The 22,449-nt window shown below is 43.8% G+C and overlaps 1 protein-coding gene and 1 long non-coding RNA gene across 2 annotated transcripts in view; one reads left to right on the top strand and one right to left on the bottom strand.

Annotated features, from left to right (window-relative positions):
- The window catches only part of LOC105830881, a 144,043-nt gene extending 139,254 nt beyond the window's left edge, over window positions 1–4,789 (bottom strand). The window contains exon 1 of the mRNA XM_036290295.1: window positions 4,397–4,789. Coding sequence (XP_036146188.1) covers window positions 4,397–4,593 — 197 coding nt within the window. The 5' untranslated portion in view covers window positions 4,594–4,789. The remainder of the gene's footprint in view (window positions 1–4,396) is intronic.
- Window positions 4,384–9,790, top strand: LOC105831178. The gene is made up of 4 exons (XR_001138644.3): window positions 4,384–4,521; window positions 6,923–7,229; window positions 7,576–7,895; window positions 7,991–9,790. It is a non-coding gene; the product is annotated as an uncharacterized LOC105831178 (long non-coding RNA).
- Window positions 9,791–22,449: the final 12,659 nt, after the last annotated feature.

The raw sequence follows: 22,449 nt of genomic DNA on the forward strand, positions 1-22,449 counted from the left end.
TAAAAATAAAGCTGCAAAAAATCCGGCGTACGAATTTCTTTCCCACGCCCGCTGCACATCTAAACGAGCCCTTATTGTGCGAGACGCACACAACCCGCATTCGGGTATTGATAATCGTCCGCCGCTTCGAAACTTAGTTTCACCCGCGATCAGTTTATCGGCAGGCCACAACCGCCCGGGGGTTGGGTGCATCTTGGAGAAATGCTACCGGCACGCTAAACCTCCCCCATCGATATTCCGACAATTCCTCACCTCGATTTGGTATCCAGCGTACAAAGTAGGAGCGGATCGATCGTATTACGATCGATGTCCCTGCGCGACGCGAACCAGAGGGAATTTAATGCGATCGATCGGCGGCCGCTCGTCGCAGAACACACCCGCGGCGGGCACACGATGCACGCGTGCACGTCATGCACGGGACTCCCTGTTCACTTTCACCCTCCGACACGACGACGACGGCGGCGGCGGCGGCGCGGAACGCGCCGTGCGCTGCCTGCGACGTGAAATAACGTCGTTCTTGTTAGCGGGACGCGTACGTGCGTACGAAGGGGGAGAGAAAGAAAAGCGGGAGGAAGTAACTAATGAACGCATAACGAGAAATTGCGAATAAAAGGGAAGGCCGTTAGATCCCATTAAAAGGGAATGTTTCTGTCGTAACGGACGGAAAGCGTCGCTCTAATTAAAATAAATAAATTGCGAAAACCAAACGGGGCCACATGCCTGCGGGGGGGTGGAAGAAGGTTGCGTGGTTGGGATTGTCATTTCAAAAGTTGCCGATAATTCACCGGGGACGTCATGCAATTATTACAGATATTACGACTGGCGATACGTCCGTGTCGCGAAAGCACAAATGGAATTGAACGTTTAACGCCGGTCGTGTATCAAATTAAAAACTGATAAAACTCTTATCTATATTTGGTTTCCCGATATCCCGGGATCTCTTATCGAAACGTATCGGAGATACTTTTCCATCTTCGTTATGTGGATTCGATATTTTACGTATTACAAGAGTTTGCTAATTCAAGCGCACGAGAGCTCGCCGTGTTTGCAACGGCGGTGTAACGATTATTAGTGACTCTCTCTGACTAAATTTGAAGCTTTCGTAAGTGAAAATTCCCCGTGATCTTCGCGCATAAGCGCGAGTTAGTTGCACAATATAACGAATCGGAGTTCTTACGGTCGTGAAATGCGGCAATTTTGCGGGAAATGATACATTATTTGCGCCGCGGGGCGCTAACGGCGATAAGAGAAAGAGAGACAGATATGCAAAGATTGTGTCACGTTGCCACGTGTGTAGATAATAGACTTTGCACACGCAGTGAGAAAGATTAGATTTTTTTTTTAGATAAACAGTTTTGTTCGTCTAACTATTCCGAAGCGTATATTTCTTTGGTTTAAATAAATTTCATACGCATTTCTTTAGATTTAATAAAACTTATTAGAAACAAAGAAATATATATATGCTTCGGAACAGTCGAACGAAACGGTTTAGTAAATTTAAATAAATCTCCCTCTCCGCGCAGATAAGTTGAAACCCGAACAAAGCTCTTTCGCCAGCTGAATATTCCTTCCGACGTGAAGGCGATTAGAAAGAGAGGCTCCATTCTCACATCGCCCGTTCACAAGCTTTGGATCACGAGGACACTTTGCAATAAAATAAATTTTATTTCTCTGAATTTTCGAAAATTCCTTATCGAGAGGTATAATCGACGCGCGATGCAAACGGCAATGGATCGGATATTCTACGAAACTTTAGAGATTGAATGCGATCGATAAAAAAATTAGCGATAAATGAAAGATACGAGGGATTAATTTTAAACCAATCCGTACTTCAACTAACGCTACTCAAATGACAATCTGCTCGTAATATCTAACATATAATCGATTTCTTCGCAGCGGAGAGCTGCTTTCAAAGCCCGACGTTCCAGTACCGAAGTGGCATCGTGTTGAACGCACAATCTTACTTGACACTGAAAAAATATATAGCTTGTGTCTTTAGTAAAACAATTATCTCTTCAAATTGTTACTGACTTAAAAAAAAAATTGTTATCCGACGTAAAGAAATTAACATAGAACGACGCGGAGTGTCACTTCGGTACTCGGACAGCTTATCCCCCGAAGCGGTCGCGAGAAACAGGCACGGCGAAGAAAACAGGAAGGAGGAAAAAAAAAATGTCTCGCCTAGAGCCGAAGCTGGAGGGTAGCTCGGAGTAAGAAGGGTTAGGAAAAAAAGAGAGGCATTCACGCGCGAGACAACACGAGTCGGTCCACAGGGAGAGGACAGCCGTTCGCGTACAGACGTCCGTATCGCGCGAGAGTTCCTGCGGAACTGACGGCACTTCCGTCTACTACGGAGTAAAAATCACGAGACTTCCACCTCTTCCCAACCCCCACCATCCCCTCCGCTCCCGGTCACGTGACCTCTCACCTCCCGCCGTCTCGCCGAGCGTGCACAACTCTCACCCTTCGCCAGCCGTTCGACGCCCGTCCGCCACCCTCCCCCCCCCCGGGGTCCATGACGCCCCTTTCGTGCTCTCGCCCCGAAAACCCTCTCGCGAAATTCACGCCAGCGACATTTCGCGGTCCGACATTCCGTTCGTGTTCCCCCGCGATTGGTTTGAGCGGAACGACGACGGGATTGTATGTACCTCTCTCGAACCGATATAGCGCGTGGTCATTTCTGGTTCTGTCAAAATCGAAAACTGTCCGAAGAGAAAAGCGAGGGTATAGATTTTAATAGCACAAATGATTTAATTGAAAGACGCTAAGGAATTAAAACTGAAACGCCAAATACCGTGGCGGTTCACGAAACGAGGTTTCGAAGTGAGCTTCCCAGATAAAACGAAATATTTATAAAATATTTATAAGAAGGAAAAATATTTATGATAAATATTTTGTACATATTTTTATGTCCGAGTTTGTCAGGTATAAAAAAATTTATGATAAACATTTGTGAAAATATTTAAAATAAATATTTATACCATATATCAAAGAATATAAAAAATATTTCAGGTTCATATACTATAAATATTTTTCAGTACATTTTAAAAACATATTCTATACATTGTTGATAATAATTTTTGTATCATTTCTAAATGGTTTATGAAAATAATTATATGAACTTTAAAAAATATTTTTTGAAAATAAATTTGTAAAATATTTCTAAATATTTATGATAATATTTTGTGCTATCTGGGTTCTGCGTAATCCTAAATTTTACTTTCGCGTATCTCCCTAATTTTTATCAGTCAGCGATGATATCGATGAAATCAATGATACAATAATCGAGGCAATGATGACATTATTGCTGTCGTAAGGATTTATAAATATCTAAATCTTGAATGATATGATAACATAATTCACATTTAATGTTCGCCAAATGAAAGCCCGAGATAAATAACGTAACTCTAATCTTGTTAGCTTTATAATACCCTTTTCGTTTGTATAATATATGAAATAAGATATGAGATAGTTCGTATGATAGAAAGATGACGCTATATCATAAGAAATTCGAGATTTTTAATATATGGATCTCGAAGAACGGATATGAACGTGGATGCCGGTGACTTACGTAGCGCCAGAAAGTGGACCTCCCAGCACTTCGCGACTTCAATTATCCCCGGGGAACTTTAAGACGACAATGACTTACTACGCGTCTCGCTTATCATACGATCCCCCGGCTCTTGCGTTAAGGGACGCGCATTAAGAGCCTCCACTTTTCACACTCGCAAACGCGAGGTTAAACGTGCATTTCAACGGCGGACGAGAGCGAGACGCACCGAGAGACGCCATTAAAGCGCGAGAACGACCCTCAAATCGCAGGTTTATTATGTGGAAGCGGCTGTTTGCCGAATAAACGCAGACGGTCCGGGTAAACAAGCCCGCGCGGTAAATCTTTCGTGATAATTACGGCACGTGTATCTCTCGAGACGTCCCGGGCGAGAGACAGAGCTTCAATTACGTCAAAAATTTTGAACGAAGCGCCACGTGATTTTTCACGATCAAATCGTTATTTCTTCCTCAAAGATATTTGTTCTAAATGATTATATACAGGGGCAGAATGGGATAGCGGGATAAAATGGAACAGTACTATTACTTGGATTGCACGATGCCGCACCCGTGCGGAAAGATTCGTTGCAATCAACAAAGTTGCCTCAGTCTTATCGCGACCCGTTGAAGCGGTTCGCGAATGTTCACGATTGCGGCGCCATACAACGAAAATAATAGTACTGTCCCATTTTACCCCCCGCTGTCCCATTCCGCCCCCGGTAGTTCCCCCATCTGTACGTGTTTTTATATGAAAAATTTTTACGATTGCAGGGGTTTTTGTAAAAACAAAGTTTTTCAAGCGATTCCGGAAGCCCGAAGCTTGCTGACCCGGGCGGGGGGGTCTCACCTGCCACTTCCGGGAGTCCTCACGACGTCGTAGCGTACGCTGGGCTTCCTGCGACGGTCTCTCGACGGGCTTCTCAGGACGGTGGTTCCCTCCCTGAACGGTTCCCGGACGTCGCGCGAGTAGGTGTGAGTCTTTAGCGGCTGATACGCCTCGGCGGTCGCGCGCACGCCGATCCAGCTGAGGCAACACTTGGACATCACTCTCGCAAGCTTTCTCTCTCTCTCTCTCTCTCTTTCGACTCTCTTCTCGACTCACCCGCGACGCTCGTTTCCTTTTCTCGCGGTCGCTGATTTTCTACCCGGCAATCTCTCCTCCTTGAGACCGCTTTACTTTCCGGCGGACCGAACCGGGGGCCTCTGGTATCGACATCGTAGTCCGCACGTAGTGTCGTTTTCCCGCTTCTAAGAGGAAAAACACGAGCCGCAACTTCGGCTCTTTGGCGAGAGAGCACGTCCGCCGATATAGAAGGTCCGAGTGAAATACATTCGACGGTTCGAGACGACGGGCCGATCCCGGGCGTGGACCCGGGTGGGGGTAGATATATGTACGAATCGGAAAAGAGCACCGCGTGATCTATCGCGCGCGTGCTTTTCTAGCGTGAACGAACTCCCCGATAGCGAAACCAAGGTGAAGCCGCGAGACGCTCGGCGCGCTCGTACACGGAGAAAATTTTGTGGTAAAAATTACTACGTACAATAATGTCCACGGTGAAAATGTAAAATCGGAGCGTAAGTCGGATGTAAAGGGAGAGAGTAATAGAAGCGTTAACAAACCTTCTATGAAACGTAAATTGAAACAATGAAATGTAAAAGAAGTGTTAACGCTCCTTTTACATTTCGTTGTTTCAATTTACGCTTCGTAGAAGGTTTCACTGAGAGAAAAGTGTCTAGTATTTGCAACTGTAATTGCACAGTAAAATAATTATAGTTGCAAATATCATTTTTATAGTTATTATTGCTATAATGTTAGTGTAAATAACCATATATGTATAGCTGTGCCAGAGTAAAAATGTTACTATAAACTAAAAAGTTTACTATAAATTATAATAATTTCTACCATACATATTCTACCATACATAGATCACAATTATGGCACGTTTAACCATACAAATGGTTGTATGAACGAATGCTATAGCTATTGTAACAATAATTTAACTATAAAAATATTGTTACGGCCAAAAATAACTATAAATTATGGCGAACGCAACTATTTTTTTCTCTCAGTGTTGTTAACGCTTCTATTACTCTTCCTTTACATTCGACTTACGCTCCGATTTTACATTTTCGCCAAGGTAACCATCGCGGACTACGGGAAGAAATTTTAGAGAATTATACCATGTATAAATACTATGGTAACTTGATGAGAAAATATAGAAAAATTTTCATAATACCTCCCTTGGTCCGCGCTCACTATTTATCGTAAAAATTTTTACCGTAAAACTTTCTTCATGTATACCACGTATACGTACGCTACGCGTCTCCGTGAAGAAGCCACTCGAGATGAAAAGTTGGAATGATTTTTGGATGGGCCTCCTCCCCCGCGCGCGCGCGCGCGCGCGTCAGGAACATTTTATTTAAAGCGGATATGAAAGAGCGAATTCAATTTTGAAACCCTCGTGGCGCGATGCGATCTGCGCCGGCAGCTCTCCCGTTTTACGTCGCCATGAATAAAAGTGTAACGGAGATTATTCCGTCCGAACGACTTGATACTTTACGTCGACCGCGTTTCGACTTGAAAAAACAAAATTTTTCTTTCGAAGGCTGCTCCGCAACGAAATCGACAGAGCAACGAAGTAACGGGCTGGTTTCCGCACAGTCAACCGGTACTTTGGAGTCGCGATTTAGGCACGCTTGGATTTCGCATACCTCGATATCGCGCGAGCGCGAGGGAGAGGGTGAAAGGACCGACGGGAATGTGCGAGATCGTGCATATCGCACACGCACGAAACGATGCCGAAATTGAACCGATTGCGTATCCATCCGCGTCCGGGAATGTGCGCCGGGAATGTCTTTTCAAACGCCGTAATTTTCCGGGATTTCCCTTCCCCCCCGCCCCTCCCCGCCCCGCGCCGCGCTTCTCAATAATTGTTCGGCATATCTTAATATTCACCTCGCCCCGGGTGTGTTACAGCTGACGACCACTTCGCCGACCGCTACGTGACGTTATGTTCGATCGCGCGTGTTCTACACGCGGCGAGGCTCCCGAGTTCGTACCGAGAATGACAATGTGTTCCACGTTGTAGTTAAAATTCATCTGATCTCTCGCAAGAATCCCCAACGAAAAGACTCGCGTGGTTTGGAAGCTTCGATTTAAAAAAGAAAAAAGAAAAGTTACCAACGCCCATGAATAATTGCTATATTTATCGTAATTATTAATTTTTTATGAAAAACTTGAGTTAACAGAAATATCATTTCCTACTTTATTAAAAAAAAAAAAGTGACGACGTTCCCGCGGGCGAGAAAATAGTATGAACCGCAGTTTCAATTCGATTTACTTTCTATTAGCCAAGATTTTGGAAACTTTCAGTTCGATCGGACGCGCGCCTCGCGTTACACCACGTTCGAGGAGAACGCCGTTGCAAAATTCGCGAGTTCCCTCACGACGGACGCTCGGGATGTTACTGAGAGATGTTCTCGCTGAAGGGCAGAGATGAGGAAGAAATAGAAGAAGATTCAAAGAGTGGAGAGAAGCGCGCGCGTGTCCTCCGTCTGTGCGTCAGCGGTGCGTGACGCATAGCGATTTAAATAAGCATGCAATATTTTCTTAACGAGGAACGTAGCCTCGCGATTAATCAACGTAAATGTACACGGAAGCCATTCCATTATCCCAACAGGTAATTATACACAAAATTATATTAAATGACAGATTTGTTTCTTACCCAAAGCATCACCCCGCCAAAAATTGTTTTGCTGATATAGACAGACCTCTTGACAACCAAAATTGATCGCTAATTTTTGTATCTGCTAGAATTTTGGCTGTCACGTATAGAATTCGTAAATTCTGCTTCTGTCAGTTTGATTGATTAAGTGCAATGCAATTTGTTCAGTATTCCCTAATCATTTATCTACCTCAGCTAATTTTTTACACACAATTTTTTGTTGCAAGATCATTTTTTTTAAGTGACACTAATTAACATTGAGCGTCGATTTCTCGTGATATCGAATCCTTATTTGTCGCAGTTCGCGCGCTTCTCGGAGACACCTCGAGCGTACGCGGAAATGGACGGACAATCCACCGGATGTTACGCCAATGTGTGCGATTGCATCGTATAAGAACATTCATCGGCATACACGGCGCTGAGAGAGAACGCGTTTGCCGGACACACGCGCGTCGCTGTAGTCTGCAAACCAGGCGGATCAACAACCGGACGAGCTGCAGCTTCCCCTGCGCGTTTCGTCTGCTCCTCTCGTCGTCGCGATGCACGCGGAAGATTTAACGCTCGGCTCTCCGCACGACTCGCTCGCGCGCCAGAGAGAAAGAACGAACCGAGGAAGTGGAGGTAATTAAAATATTTCGTTTCTATTTTATTTGTAATAAAAATCAGACGGGACTCGTTAAATTCTAATATATAATTGATAACATAATTATTTGCAGGTAATTAATCGAGTGTATCGTGGCAAAAATTCATGTGAAATGAGACGAGAAGTCGAGCGGACGAGGGCGAAAACGTTGTTATTAATGACGCGGGAGTTTTTCTCGCGGAAGACACCGGGATAAGCTCGCGAGGCTCCCGACGAAAAATGGTAATGGCCATTAACGCGCTGCACCCCTTCGAGGGGGTAAATTGCAGTAACGGACGATGGTTCGAGTGGGGGGCAGAATCGACGCGTTGAGTGAACTCGCAGACGAAAACGAGTGACACGTGCGCGCCATAAGGGCGACGATCTTACGCCTCGCTCTCCATTTTCATCCTCCACTCCGTAAAAAAACTCCGCTAATACAGCGTCGGAAACGCTGGAATAACAAAGTACACGCGTGCGACGGCAATCGCTCGGGCACAGAAGCTTTGCTGTTATTTTAATATATTAAACATATGTTAAATAGCAATATATAAATATTATGTTATATTTTAATCTAAAAATAAATGTAAATTTTATAATTTGTTATGTCAAAGTGACACATATAACTCTATTATAATGCTAATGTAACATATATCACGAGAGAAGTAACAGTCCCTCTCATACTGAAGAATGAGCTCAACATTTTTACTTGCCAATTTGAACAGATGAATTCTGTCACTGATAATAAGAAACACATTTATTGCGTAAAATTTAAAATCCATGCGCATTGTATTGCTCTTTTTCAGTTATTCTAGTAATTCGATGTTTTATTTAAATTAAAACAACAGCAATTTGTAAAACTTATTCGTGTTTTTAACACAAAAATTTCAAGGACTGATTTTAACGTAAATACAAAACGTTTTTGTTACTGTTCGGAGTTCGAATGCAACGACAGTGCGACGCTGGGTCGATTGAGTCCTCGCACGACGAGGAATTAAAATTCATGCTTCGCCGCAATTATCCGAACGTGATGGATCACGTAGCCGACACGGTGATATACATACGTATTACGTATCGAGGAAGACGTAAAGTGCGCCGTAGATCGCGGAAATGCGAAGGACGACGAGAGCGAGAGATACGACGGGAGTTTATTTCCCTAACGTGCGCATCCCCGCACTTTATCCCACGTTTCCCCGAGACGTGCATTTTCACGTCAGTTTCGACACGCGAGAGAGAAACGTGAAAATATCCCCCTGCCATCTTCAATTCTATCGATATCCGCATCCTTATTAGATTGCCTATATTTAAATTAAGTTTACGATGTACCTGTATTTTTCTTTGACGTAACTCTTCATTGCAGTTTACGCTCATAATTAAAATAAAGCTCGGAGCTGAAGCGAAAGAAGATTTGATGATTTAAAAGCAGGCGAAACGCGGCAACGTAATATTCAGCGATTTCAAAGTTAGATTATGAAAGCTACGCGTCCGGCAAAAGAGAAGTACCAGAGGTTTATTATGATACGCATCAAGCTTAAGCCCATTTAAAAGTAATTAATCCGTTGCCATACAGTGTTCCGCAGTCACTAGACAATATTTGAATAGCGCTGAAACGCTGGGGAGCAATTAAATTTCGAAACTCTTTTATTGAAATTGTCGAATATTTTTCGTGTTATAAACTATTAAAAGTTAACCAATAGTAACGCGTTTGCACATGCTCATAATTATATTTAATAATAATCTAGTCCCCCGACGTTTTCACGTTGAGTCTCTCGATATTCTCATTAATTTTCAGAGTACGTTAATAAAGTGCTTTTTTTCCCTTACATCTTGGATAGACTCGAAGAAAAGAGAGAAACGTAAAATGATTATAAAATATTAAGATCGATACCGCTTTCCGTCAGCGCGCATTCCTTCTATCCAATAAATTTTATCTAACGGCTGTATAGGCGCATAATCCGTTTACTCCCCAGGAAAGCGCAGCTCTCTTCCGCTCTGGAGACGGCAAATTTATTAAAGACAAAGAGATTTCAAAAGAGACGGTCGAAGGATAGTCCGTATATATATATATATATATATATAGGTATAAGTCATCCCGCGCGAGCACACCGAGTGCATCCCGAATTCTCTTTCCGCTCAAATTCCCTCTTCTCAGACTCCCCCATCGGCGACCCGCGCTTACTTTTTTTTTTCCGTCTCGTACGCGCCATTTAACCGTATTCCGGAAAACCGAAAGTCGATCGAGGTGCGCTCCTTTCCGGCGCGTACATTACGCGGGCACACGTGTTTTCTAAATTCCGTCGAAAGGTTTATTACGCAACTGTTAGTAAATGAGATTCGTAATGAGGAAACTTGGCCGAATTAAAATTGATTAAAAGCCGCTTCTACCTTTTACATCGCGATATAAAGTATATATTATACACGCTTGTTGCTTTATTACGCATTACATTCGGAACGAGTTAACACGATTACCTAAACTTGGAAATGTGCGCTGGAAGAAAAATTAATTTTATATACAAAGGATACATAAATATAGGAATGAAATTTTTTTTTTTAATATACTATGGGCGCTTTAGAAATTTCTCGAGATAGTCTCTGGTCTAAGCGGCTTATTCCGCGTTTTAATTTATGCATTATTAGGTATCGTCGTACCATCGCAATATTGCACGATAAGACGCGAAAAATGAGAAAGACGAGATGACGGCGGGCTGCAGCCAATGTCCGGTCTAAAAATATCGACGGCGGACAGCTTAGAAATACAAAACGGATCTATCGAGGCAGAGATGGAGGGCAATATTCATGCATGATGCCTGGTGGCCGCGAGGTGGAAGCCAACGCTCTCATAATTCAGTACAGTGTGCAATATCGAGGATCTACGGGGGCTGCGACGCCGCGCATACTTTCGTATTTCACGTAAAACAGGTGGATATTGCCATCGATACATCACCGATGCCATTCACACGGTGGCGTGTCCCCCCTCCCATAGTTTAGCCAGCCGAACGGCCGCAAGAACCGACTGATTTGTTTAACGTCGACTCTCTTCAAAATTTCGGGATTAAACGCGTGAGAGCCTCTGAATTAATATTTTTCCAAGCAGATGTTTTCTCGAAAAACGTGAGGGAACTTGTGGAAAAAAAAATGTGTCTTAAGAGAGGTTGAAATCGAAGGGAAATATTTGCGTTTCCCTATCGGGCGACATATCAAATTTCAAAGGAACAATAATTTATCTGTAAGTTAAAGCCAGAACTGAACTATATTTCACATTTTATGGTCGATGATGCGGAGCCACAAATCAATATCGTGTACTCTCTATTCCGCGAACCTACTACCACTTATACTTAGCTTGTACCTAGAATCGCAGCGCGGTTTTCCAGATGATCTTTGCACTCTTCGAAGAGTCCAACTGCGAACGGGACGAAAATCTGCGTAAGGACGAGACTCGAAAGTCGCATTGTACCACGCGCATAATAAAAATTTCCTTGCCGCTCGTCGCAACATAATCGCAGCGGTTTTTTCACATTGTTCCGCCGATCTCCAGACTCGTCTCGGGCTATACGTAGAAAATAAATAAAAGCGCGAGCAAAGAAACGCCCTTTTGTGTAACGCTCTCCGTTCAGTTTCCTTGAAATATTAACGTTCTTGCGGGAAAGAAAGAGAGAGAGAGAGAAAGACGCTTTACAAAAATCTGTTAAGCATGATGCATTCATAACTCCCGCGGCGGGGAAAATCTCCTTTTTATCTCCCCATTGTAATTTGCCCGCCTCGATAAACGCCCTTTATTCGCTAATCGCCACGTTCGCAGCGGAAAAAGAATTAATTAATATGAGTAACCAGATCTAGCTTTAACTTACGGAGGAATTGTTCCTTTCACGACTTAAAAAGGCATTAAGAGCAATATTCGCTCATTTTGCGCCGTTTATTATATTCCATTATAAGATATGAGGGCCACTGAAAAGAGGAGGATATTTCAATTGCGCTTCTTTTACATATCGTATTTTATTCTAAAAATTCCTCAAAAGGGATTTCTCCGTGTGATTTGGGTTTAGAAGATATTGGAAGTACATTCGGTGAATCTTGGCTAGTGAGAATAGGAAACTGGCGGGGGATGTTCCGTGGAAACACGACGCGGCGACGGGTTGAGGGAAGCCAAGGGTTTCAAGGGGGTAGCTCACGGAATCCGATCACATCGAGCAGTCCCAAGATTACACGCCCTTCCTACCGGTTACTATCTTGCGCGAATTGCCGCGCGAGAAGTCGAAGTTCAGGATCGATATTCCGCAGCGCACTTCGAATTTGGAAGCGAGGAATGGGGGGCCTCCAATCGAAGGACTCGAGCTTTAATCGATCACCGGTCGGGTGTGCCATGCGGGTGGGAAAGGGGGGGCAAGAAACGACTACCGAGAGTCCACGAGGAAAAACCTCGAGAGGAGAAGAGCGAGCGAAGTCGAAGCGAAGACGAGAGGAAGAGAGAGAGAGAGAGAGAGAAACGTGTGGATTCACCGTGGCGCCGTCGAGCACTCTTACCTCGATACTTTCGCCCGGGCTGGTGCGTGCCCGTTGCAATCGAGTGCACTCGAGAAAGCAGCCACGTGGTGGTGCAGTATCGCGCCGATACCGAGAGGACTTCTGGCAAAAACGATGAGCCCCGGTGGTGCAACGGATGGGCCGCGGCAACGTACACGGCAAAGTCTACGTTTCGCGTGCTGCACGAGAGGAAAGGGTAAACGAGACCTCGACCCGATATACCTTTTGCCGTCTTAAGTGAGGAGACTCTTCGCGAGATCGCGTTAATTAAACCGGTGATGTCTAAAACCTTAGCTAGACAGCAGAAAAAAAAAGACATTTCGTACTTATATATCATATCGTGTATCATAGTACATCAACGAATTATCTCCGTGCTGGGACCGGGGAAAGTTAGCGAGTCCGGTAGAAGTGGGGCAGAAGTGCGGGGAGACACAATTAAAAAGGGAAATACTGCTTTTCGCACGTGCGGGCATGCTGCTTTAGGAAGAAACATCGTCATGATGAATTATCGCAGCGGCTGCGAACAAGAGATGTTAGAGTCACGGAAAACTCGGGCTTTCTGTTGGAGGAGGAGGAGGAGGGGGGGCGGGGGGAAACACGCGCGCGATGCGTCCCTCGACGTTTCCTGTCTCGATGCGACCTCATCTCACGGGCGTTATACGGCGTATTCCCTCTGTGTGCATCAGCGCGCAAGTGCATATGTATAGAGAGAACGAGGAGAGGAGAGAGCGGGAGAGAGAGAAAGAACACAGCCGGTTCGAGAGAGAATACAGAGGGAGCGTACGTATGGAGGAAACGGATGGAAACGGGGACGCGGTGGTGAAGGAGAGAAGGAATGCGGCGCGGTCACAACATCAAAGTGAAACGAGATGGTGAGTCGTCGTCGTCGTCTGGTCGCGGCAGCCGAGAGCGCGCACCGAATGTGCTGTACGCGGAGGCTGCTGCTGTCGACGAGCTGCAACGGCGAACCGGCTTATGGTTACTGCCCAAGTGCACACGGGCACGAAACGCGAGAGTGAGCATGTTCTAATGTTCCGGGGTTCGTCGCTACGTTAACGGGGGATCCTTACCGTGGACGAGCTACGTGAGAGGCCCCGAACGTGAATGGGTTTCCCCCCGTTTTGCGACCCCTCTCCTTCCTTCTTTTTCTTCTTGTTCTTTTTCTTTTTTTTTTAACGCCGCCATTTCTCGCGCGACGATCACTCGTTGTTATTATTGTTATTGTTACTTCCCCGTTTCCTTTTCCCTCGAGCATTTCCTTCGATCCGCTGGGACGTGCCTCGTACAGCTTTACGGCCTCTTCTTTTTTTTTTTTTCGTTGAAAGAAGCGACCGAAAGAAGTTTACGAAGCTTAGGAGAGGAGCCAGGCCTCAGGTAGTCGGACTGGCGTTAGATTCGTCGTGCCTCGACGTTTACAAATAAACGCTCTGTCTCGCAGTTTTTTTTTCTCTTCTTTCCGAAAAACGGATTGACCCCCCGACAAGCAATTTTCTTCTATTCGAACGTGTCGCGTCACGAAAAGCAGAGGGCAAACGGGGGGAGAGGCGACTCTCGAGCGAACGAACTGGGAAACTGAGAGAGAGACACCTTCGTCCCGCGTGATGCGAGTTATCTCTCTTAATTCAGCCCTCCCGATATGAGAACCGCGAGGCGGTTCGCCTCGCAAGTTAGCACGTCTGCTGCGTTCTGCGACTGAAAGGTGGCTTTGTGGCGTGCATCGATAAGAATACAGGATGTAGGCTCGTGTGGCAACGGAGCCCGCTTTAAATTCACGTCGGAAATACCGCGCGTTACAATTCGCGCCGCGAGAAATGCTTCCCGGCCCTTGCGAAAATTAAATCAAATCACCCTACCTCGTTTCGCGGTGACGTTTTTATTTAATTCGACTTAAAACAGGCGTCTCTTATCTCTCTGAACGTTTTCTCTCCTTTCGCGATCAGTATTTGGACCCTTCGTTTAACGTGTGACTCGACTACGAGCTCAAACGAGGGGGAGGGGAGGGCGAGGAATATTTCCCGTCGATTTTGGGCGCTCTAGGGGTGTAAATTACATTTTACTCGACCATCGCCGGCCCGCGCACTCGGCGCGCTTAATTGCGTTATTTTCCGCAAAGCGCAGCTGCACTTTGCTTAATCAAATTCGGCGCCGAGGAAACCGGTGAACTACGAAATGATCCAGCGTGATGTGGCTCTGCCTGCTCTCCGGCCGTCGAATTGCCGTGAGAAAATGGACACGCGCGACACGCGGGGAAATAGTCGGGCTGCTCGATTAAGTTTTTGGATTAGCGGGGAGATTAACGAAGCCGTCCGTCGACGTCCGAGGAATCAGGCCGCGAGAGAACAAAATAAATCTCTCGTTCAAAAGAGAGACCGAGCTGCCTCTCTCTCTCTCTCTCTCTCTCTCTCTCTCTTTCTCACGCGAGTTTCGGATCGGTTCTGATTGAAAAGGGTGACACGAGGATATCGGAGAGATCGTCTAATCGGAAGAGCTGGTTCGCTTCTTCGCTTTGCTCTCCCCGAGACGGGGGAGACGAGAAACAACGCAACATTCCAGGCAGAAAGGAGCGGACACTCACCTCTGCTGCGATCTCGGGTATTGCTTCGACGAACGGTCTCACGGCATCCAGCATCCTCCGTTCTCTCCCGTCCGCCGGGCTATCCTCTTCGTCCTCCGTCCTGGTCCCTCTCTCTCTTTCTCTCCTCTTCGGTCCCCTCTCTCCTCTTCTCCCTCCTCTCCCGTTCCGAGTACGTAATTGGAAACGGCGAGCTGCGAGAAAGACGACGGTACTAAGTTTAAAGCCAAAGGAAGGGCACTGTTCGAACGGGCATGTGAATACGCGCTAGTTTGGCTAACAATTCCCGCAAATTATTCGCGAATCTTCAAATGCGCGCGCGGGCGCATGAGAGAGAAGTAGACAATCGCGAAATGGAGTTCAGAAATTGAGGAAATTGCGTAATGCCGGGGAAGAAGAAAAATTCCACGTTTACGAAATAATGGAGTTTTTTTTTTTTTATCGCGCCCGTGTAATGAAGAGACGATTACGCAGCAAGATGCTGTGAAAAATCGACTCTCTTTCTCTAGCGGAATAAAATTCATGTAATATTTTTGGTTATAATATTTTCACACGTCTGTTGCCACAAACCTTTCCCTACGTACACGGTAAAAAATTTGTGTGAAATTGCATCTATTGCCCACTGTTATAATAGTTATAAATTTTCGCGTGTTATAACTTTGTATAAATTTTATATAAATTTTGTGCAATACTTCCTTAATTTATTTTTTACACTTTTGTATACAGCAATTTTTTCCTTAATTTTTTACGAAAGATTTTTGTACGTAATTGAATGTTGTAACATTTATTTTGTTTGTAAAAGCGTAGAAAGAAAAATATGGGGATTTTAAAAAAACGTCATCCCCCGACTTTGAAATCAATCAATTTTAACGATTGTTTTTTATAGAAAATCGTAGTGGATTGTAGTATATTAATTATTTGCGTTTGTAGTTGCACCATTCACGAGATATAATTATTTAAACAATTTATTAATAACGAATTTTTTTTATTTTAAAGATACCTCAAATCCGCTTGCGGGACTCGATTCAGAATCGTTTATACTTGTTTGTAGTGATTTTGATTCTGCTTGTAGTTGACCATTCGCGAGATATAATTAATTAAACAATTTATTAATAATAAATACCAACATGCCCGGGGCGGACATTCTTCGCGTGACGTAATAGTATTTAAGGACGCATTACATCTATGAGTAAGATGTATCAAATATGTGTTACATCCTGACTGCTGTACAGAGTGGATCGAGCATTGAGAATGTTTATTAATATTGTTACCAATGAATCTTACATATGTGGTTTATTTACAATTTACATTGATTTTTATTGTTATATTAATTCAAATTTTTTAAATAACAGTAATCTAATTTTTTTTGTATAAGCCCTTTAAGTATTCAAAATGTTTTATGCAAAATTTTATTGCAATTCTAAGCTTAAATATTCTGTAAATAAACAAACATTATTTGCATAACAACTAATTTCTGTATTGTGATGAAACTTTACATAAATTATCTTAAATATTTAAAGTACTTAAGTAAAAAAGTACAAAATTTTGTATTATTTTTTAATACCCTTTCAGTAAAGCATTTTTCTGCTTTTTATTGCAATAATTTTTAACTCAGGTAGAAAATTACTGCCAAATTGTTGTTAACCAATTGTTACTTTGCATACGCAAGAGAGAAAGGAACAAGCTCTTCTAAGCTTATTTACACGAAAAAAAAAAGAAGAAGAATCTCTTTTATCGCTCATGGTCAAACTCGACAGAATTTAGAGTTTGTGAACGAACTCCATAGAGTTACAGAGTTCGTCCGCGAACTCTAAATTCTGCCGAGTTCGATCACGAACGATAAAAGAGATTCTTATTCTTTTTTTCTGTATAATAAACTTAGAAAAGCTTGTTCCTTTCTTTCTTGCGTACGCTTCCGTGATGCGCATGTACACAGACATACATACAGTAGGGGACCTACAGTTTGATGTCTACTCCGATAAAGAGATCTATGGGCATAGAATACTAAATCTTGACCGGCCCTGCCACCATTCCAATCAAGAGGAGACGAGCGTATGACAAATTGACAACAAACATAATTTCTGGTTTTGGCCAGGATCGAACCTGGGACCTTCGGCGTAACAAATCAATGCGCTATTCGCTACACCACGCTCGTTCTCGTCTAAGCTTATTACACGATGAAGAAGAAGAAGAAGAAGAAGAAGTCAAACGGATTTAGAATTATCGACAAAATCATGTACAAATCTTTCTCGTGAATTGAGCGAATATAAGGAAAATTATAATAAACAAGAGATACTGATTTTAGAACATACTAAACAATTAACAACTTTACAAACAGATTTAGAATTACAAAAGAAGATAAATATGGATTTAAATAAAGAATGTAGAATATTACAGAATACTATACAATAATTACAAGGCAATATCGTTATTAATAAATTGTTTAAATAATTATATCCCATGAACGGTGCAACTACAAACGGAAATAACACTGCAATCCACTACAAACAATTTTCAATAAAACAACGTTGAAATTGATTAATTTCAAAGTCGGAGAATGACGGTTTTTTTTAATCCTCTTTTTTTCTACGCTACTGCAAACAAAATAAATGTTACTACATTTAACTACATACGAAAATCTTTTGAAAAAAAATTAAAAAGAAACAATCGCTGCAAGTCGGGTGCCAAGTTCATAAAACCTATCTATTGTGATGAGTCTGGAAATTACCTACTGTAATCAGTGCAATTTTATACAAATTTTGTACAGTAAACTTCGCAAAATATACATTTATTTTCAGAACAGTCTGAATAAATATAAATAAAATTTTGTAAGATAATATAAAATATCAGAAAATTTGTACGAAAAGTATTGCTAAAAAATTGTGAGAATAGCAAAGATACAACGATTTATTAAAATTAGCATTACAAATTAGTGGATTAATCTAAAAAAAGTTTCAAATCTTACGTAAAGAGAATTCTCGATTTCTCGAACATTTTTCTCTATTTATTTCGATTTACTCGCATTATTTATCTTATTTAAACAACATAATACAGAACGTTACCTTTACTCACTAAAAAAAAGATATTATTTCATTCAATGAAACAGTATTATTAATAAATAAATAAATCGTATTTTTGTTTCTTCAATAAATAAACAATTTTGTACGACTATTCCAAGGAACGCACATTTCTCTTTGCTTTCAATTATTTCGATTAAACATAAGGATAATCCTTCTCTCTGTGTACGTACTCCGATTTCCTTGTCCTTACACATATTACGCAAGTGTACGTATATTCGAAAAAATTTGTCGGTGCTCCACGGCGCATTCCAGCGCGATTTTGATCGGCCGATGACTAAGGATCACATTTACATGATTCCCCTCCCCACCTCCTCGTAGAGGAGCGTCATTCGGAGGAGACGCGCTCGGGCTTTTTCTTCGTTCGGTCGGTACGTGACAGGAATGCTGGAATACGCCCACGTAACCGAAATATCTACCTGTGACTTATGGTTGTATGAGTCACGCGCGCTTCTTTTTCTTACGCGTCGCGTTAACACGTATACGCGATTAACCCTCGCGCGGATTATAGAGTGTAAACGCGCGGCGTGTCGGAAAGAGGAGAGGAAAAAAAAAAGAAAGTGAAACATTTCGGTGCTGTGGGAAAAACTTCGACCGGTTTTTTTCTTCGTAGTTAGGCAAACTTAATATTTTGGTTGGTGCTAGTGAAAATTACACTGAAATGTTGTTACTTTGACTTAAATTTTCCAACTAAATTAAATTTTGTTTACATAAGCTTGTTCACATATTTCAGTTAAGTAAATAAATACTTGAATTGAAATCTGTGCATTTATGTTAAATGCATAAATTCAACTGACAAAATTTCAATTTAGTTGGAAAATTTGTGGTCAAACCGACAATATTCCTTTCTCAGTGTACCTTTGCGCAGCTGCACCGTAAAATATTTTTGTAAAACTACAACTATAATAGTGGGTAATTTTGTAACCAACTATAATAATTATAAATTTTTACGTGTATGTAATTTTGTATATAAATTTCGCAATAATTTCTTAACTTGTATTTTACACAATTGTGTATACACTGTAAACAACAAATTTATTACAAATTAAATTATTTTTACATGTATACCGTAAAATTATAGACACGAGAGAAAATTTACGACTATTATGATTGGTCTCAAAATTACCCGCTATTATAGTTGTAATTCTACAATAATTTTTTACGGTGTGGAAAGGATGTCTGTCTGGAAAGGATCGACCGGTACTCACGATTGCGAAACTCACCGTCCTCGATCACCGCAGCGTGCGCAAGTCGTCAAGCTTGGCGCGACGACGTCCCTGCCGATCGCGACAGGCGCCGATCCACTCACTGTGCACTCGATTCACCGCGCACACCCGGACGCGATCCTTTTTCGGCGAGCACACCTCCGGCGAGCTACCTATAGTCCACTAAAACTCTCGGTCTTTCTCTCTCTCTCTTTCTCTCTCGGTCAATTTCCTTCCCTCCGTAACGATATCGAGGTGACGCATCACCTTCCGCGCCACTCGCGATCGCTACCACTTATACAGGAGGAAAAAAAAAGAAGACATTCCGTCGGGATCGAGATATGCGATCGTCACACGTAGACACGAGCGATTCGGAGGAACGACGCTCGCGTCGTTTCATATTCCGAGGATCGGCCGGACGCGCGGCCGACGCGCCGACTCGACGCGGCGAGAAGCGAAGGAAACTCTCTCTCTTTCTCTCTCTCTTTCTCTCTCTTTCGCCACCGCCGCCGATTCCGCACCTGGCGGCGCCTCGTTTCCCTCCGCCGCGCGTTTTCCGCCGCCGCCGCCGAAATCGCAAATGGCACAGAAACACCTGAACGCGTGCGTGCGTGCGTGCGTGCGTGCGCGGGCGCGCGCCCCGCGAGAGCACACCGCGTACCACCGCGTAAGAACGAAACCGACACGACACTGGATGGAGAACGGGCGGGCAACAGGTTCGTCGGCTCGCCCCGAGGAACGCGGCGCAGGTAAAGGGGGAAGCGGTGGGGAGGTGAGGAAGAGGAGGGGGGGGGACAGGGCCAGCCAGGCGAACCAGCCAGGTGAGCCGCCATTGCTCCTGACGCAGCATCCAACCTGCCAGTGGCGTAATTAACGGGGCCCCTTGGGGGGACTTCTAACGACCGTCCTCGTTTGTTTTAACGGAATCGTGTAAATGGTCTCCTCGCAAGATTGTTAATCGTGTAGAGAGAGAGAGAGAGAGATCGCTCGAGGTTCTCTCTTTGTCATAATTCGCAAGAATTTATAACGATTGAGTGAAGAGAATTTTAAGCTGAGAGCCAAGGATCCTAATTCACGATTGGAAAAATGCTAAGAATTTTTTAAGTTGGAAGAAAAGAATTTATTTCCCTTTTGTTTCATAACTCAATTAAAATTCCGTAGCAATTAGATATGAAGGAACGAAGAGCGTCGAGAGAATAAAAAGTCCCGTGACAGACGTCGTTCGTCTCCGTCAACCACGTTAGAATTTAAAAAAATGGGGAGGAAGAGAAACAGGAAAGAATTCCCCGAAGAGATCGATCACACCTCGATACTTGAAATCGATACCAGAAGTTTACTTGCGTTTCGTTAGTATATACCATTAGTCACGACTCCTTCCGCGCACCCTAATAATCCCCGCGCGTCGTCGGCGCGATCAATCGTATTGTTTGTACGTAGCCCCCACCGAATGGGAAGTGCCGGTTACGTCACTGCGGCAACAGGTTGTTGCCAATGGTGGCTGCCATGAATGAGCGCGGGCTCTCGTTTCGTGGCAACGCGGCAACCTGCCCCTGGCATTAGGCAGAGCCGGAGCGCAGCGATCGTTCGTCGTTGCACTCTCCGTAATCCGCGCCCGATAAATACGCAAAACCGTTTCTTTCCTCTCACTCTCTCTTTCTCTCTCTCTCTCTCTCTCTCCCTCTCGGTGGGTGGCTTATCGCGACGACGATGGAATATCATGGACCCGCACGATCGCGGAAGAGAGTGTCTGGTTCCCTGTCAAAATCACCGGATCAAGGATATTTTTTTTTTTTTTTTTTTAAATAAAAATTCAAGAGAAACTACACACAGTGTTCTCTCTCTCTCTCTCGTGCTAAGAGAGGCGTGATTGAGTGTTCAATTGTTAGTTTTCTTTGCAAAGCATATTTTTTTGATTATAGTTTTAAAATACTTGTCAATTTTAAAAGAACTCGTGAAATCATTATATATAGAAAAAGAATTTATACTCTCTCTCAAAAATATTTTATCAAATTGTATCGAAGATAATAAGCTAAATATAACCTCGTTTTGACGAGCAAGTGAATTAACGCCATCGAGAATACAAAAATTGAAGAGCAGAAATTGATATTTTTCCGCCTACAGGAATTGTATTTCTCTAATCATTTTAAAAAACGCGACGACGTATGTATCTGCATATCTCTCGATCTCCCCCCCCCCCTTCGGAATCTTATTTCCTTCCATTTTCCAGGGACTCGCCTTCGAAGATTTCCCCTCCGACGAGACCGCGAGTGAATATAAATACACTCGCTTCTGCCGTTTCTGCCGTCGCCTCGCAGGAATTCGTAACCGCGTTTTTCTACACCGGCGAGAGAAATGGATTTGCCAGTCAGGGGAGATAAGAACGTGGCCGGAGGTAGGTAGAGCGTGCCGAAGGAGCCAGCCGGCTGATAGCGCGGCGCGTACACGTAATTGCCAATCATCCATCGCGCGCTTCAAAGCCGCGACGGCGTGACGCAGGAGAATTGAGAAATGTGCGCGCGAATGCCGCCTTGTCGCGCGCCAACACAACGACGCGAATAAAGCGAAGCGCGACGAATATAACGAGAGAGAGAGAGAGACTCATCGCGATCCGCGCGCGAGGAAACTGATTTGCGGTATCGGCATTCCGCTCGAAAGCGAAACACAGCGTTACTCCGGCCGATTCCTCGTCACGCTTACTTAATGACAAATAACGCGTATACATTACGCTCGGAGTATCCGTGCCGCCTCGCGGAAAGTGATCTACCTGTCTCCTGCCTCCGAATCGAGATAGAGTTGTCGATGGAAACGAGATGAGATTCCGATACAACGAGCTCTCGAGAGCGCGAGGTTCCTCCGTCCGGGACATCGCGCGATTTAGGCTTGCGGCTTTGGTTTCGACCGCCTCTAACGGCAGGACATTGAACTACGTGGCCGACGCTCCGTGAGTTCCGTAGATAACTTATCTACGATTTTGTGTTGTAATTAAATTATAATTAAATTAAAGTTAATTGTAAGCAATTTTTTTTCTATAGACATTTAGTTGCTAATATATTGCTCAACAATGCCCGCATCTTTTAGAAGCGTTTCAAAAATGAAATCGCGACCGACCGAACGTCGCGCCGGTCGGGCGTCGCGTCGCCGTCAGATGGCAGCGGCGCACGCGAGTTGCCCTCCCTTC

Source organism: Monomorium pharaonis, chromosome 7, assembly GCF_013373865.1.
Source record: "Monomorium pharaonis isolate MP-MQ-018 chromosome 7, ASM1337386v2, whole genome shotgun sequence".
NCBI lineage: Eukaryota > Metazoa > Arthropoda > Insecta > Hymenoptera > Formicidae > Monomorium > Monomorium pharaonis.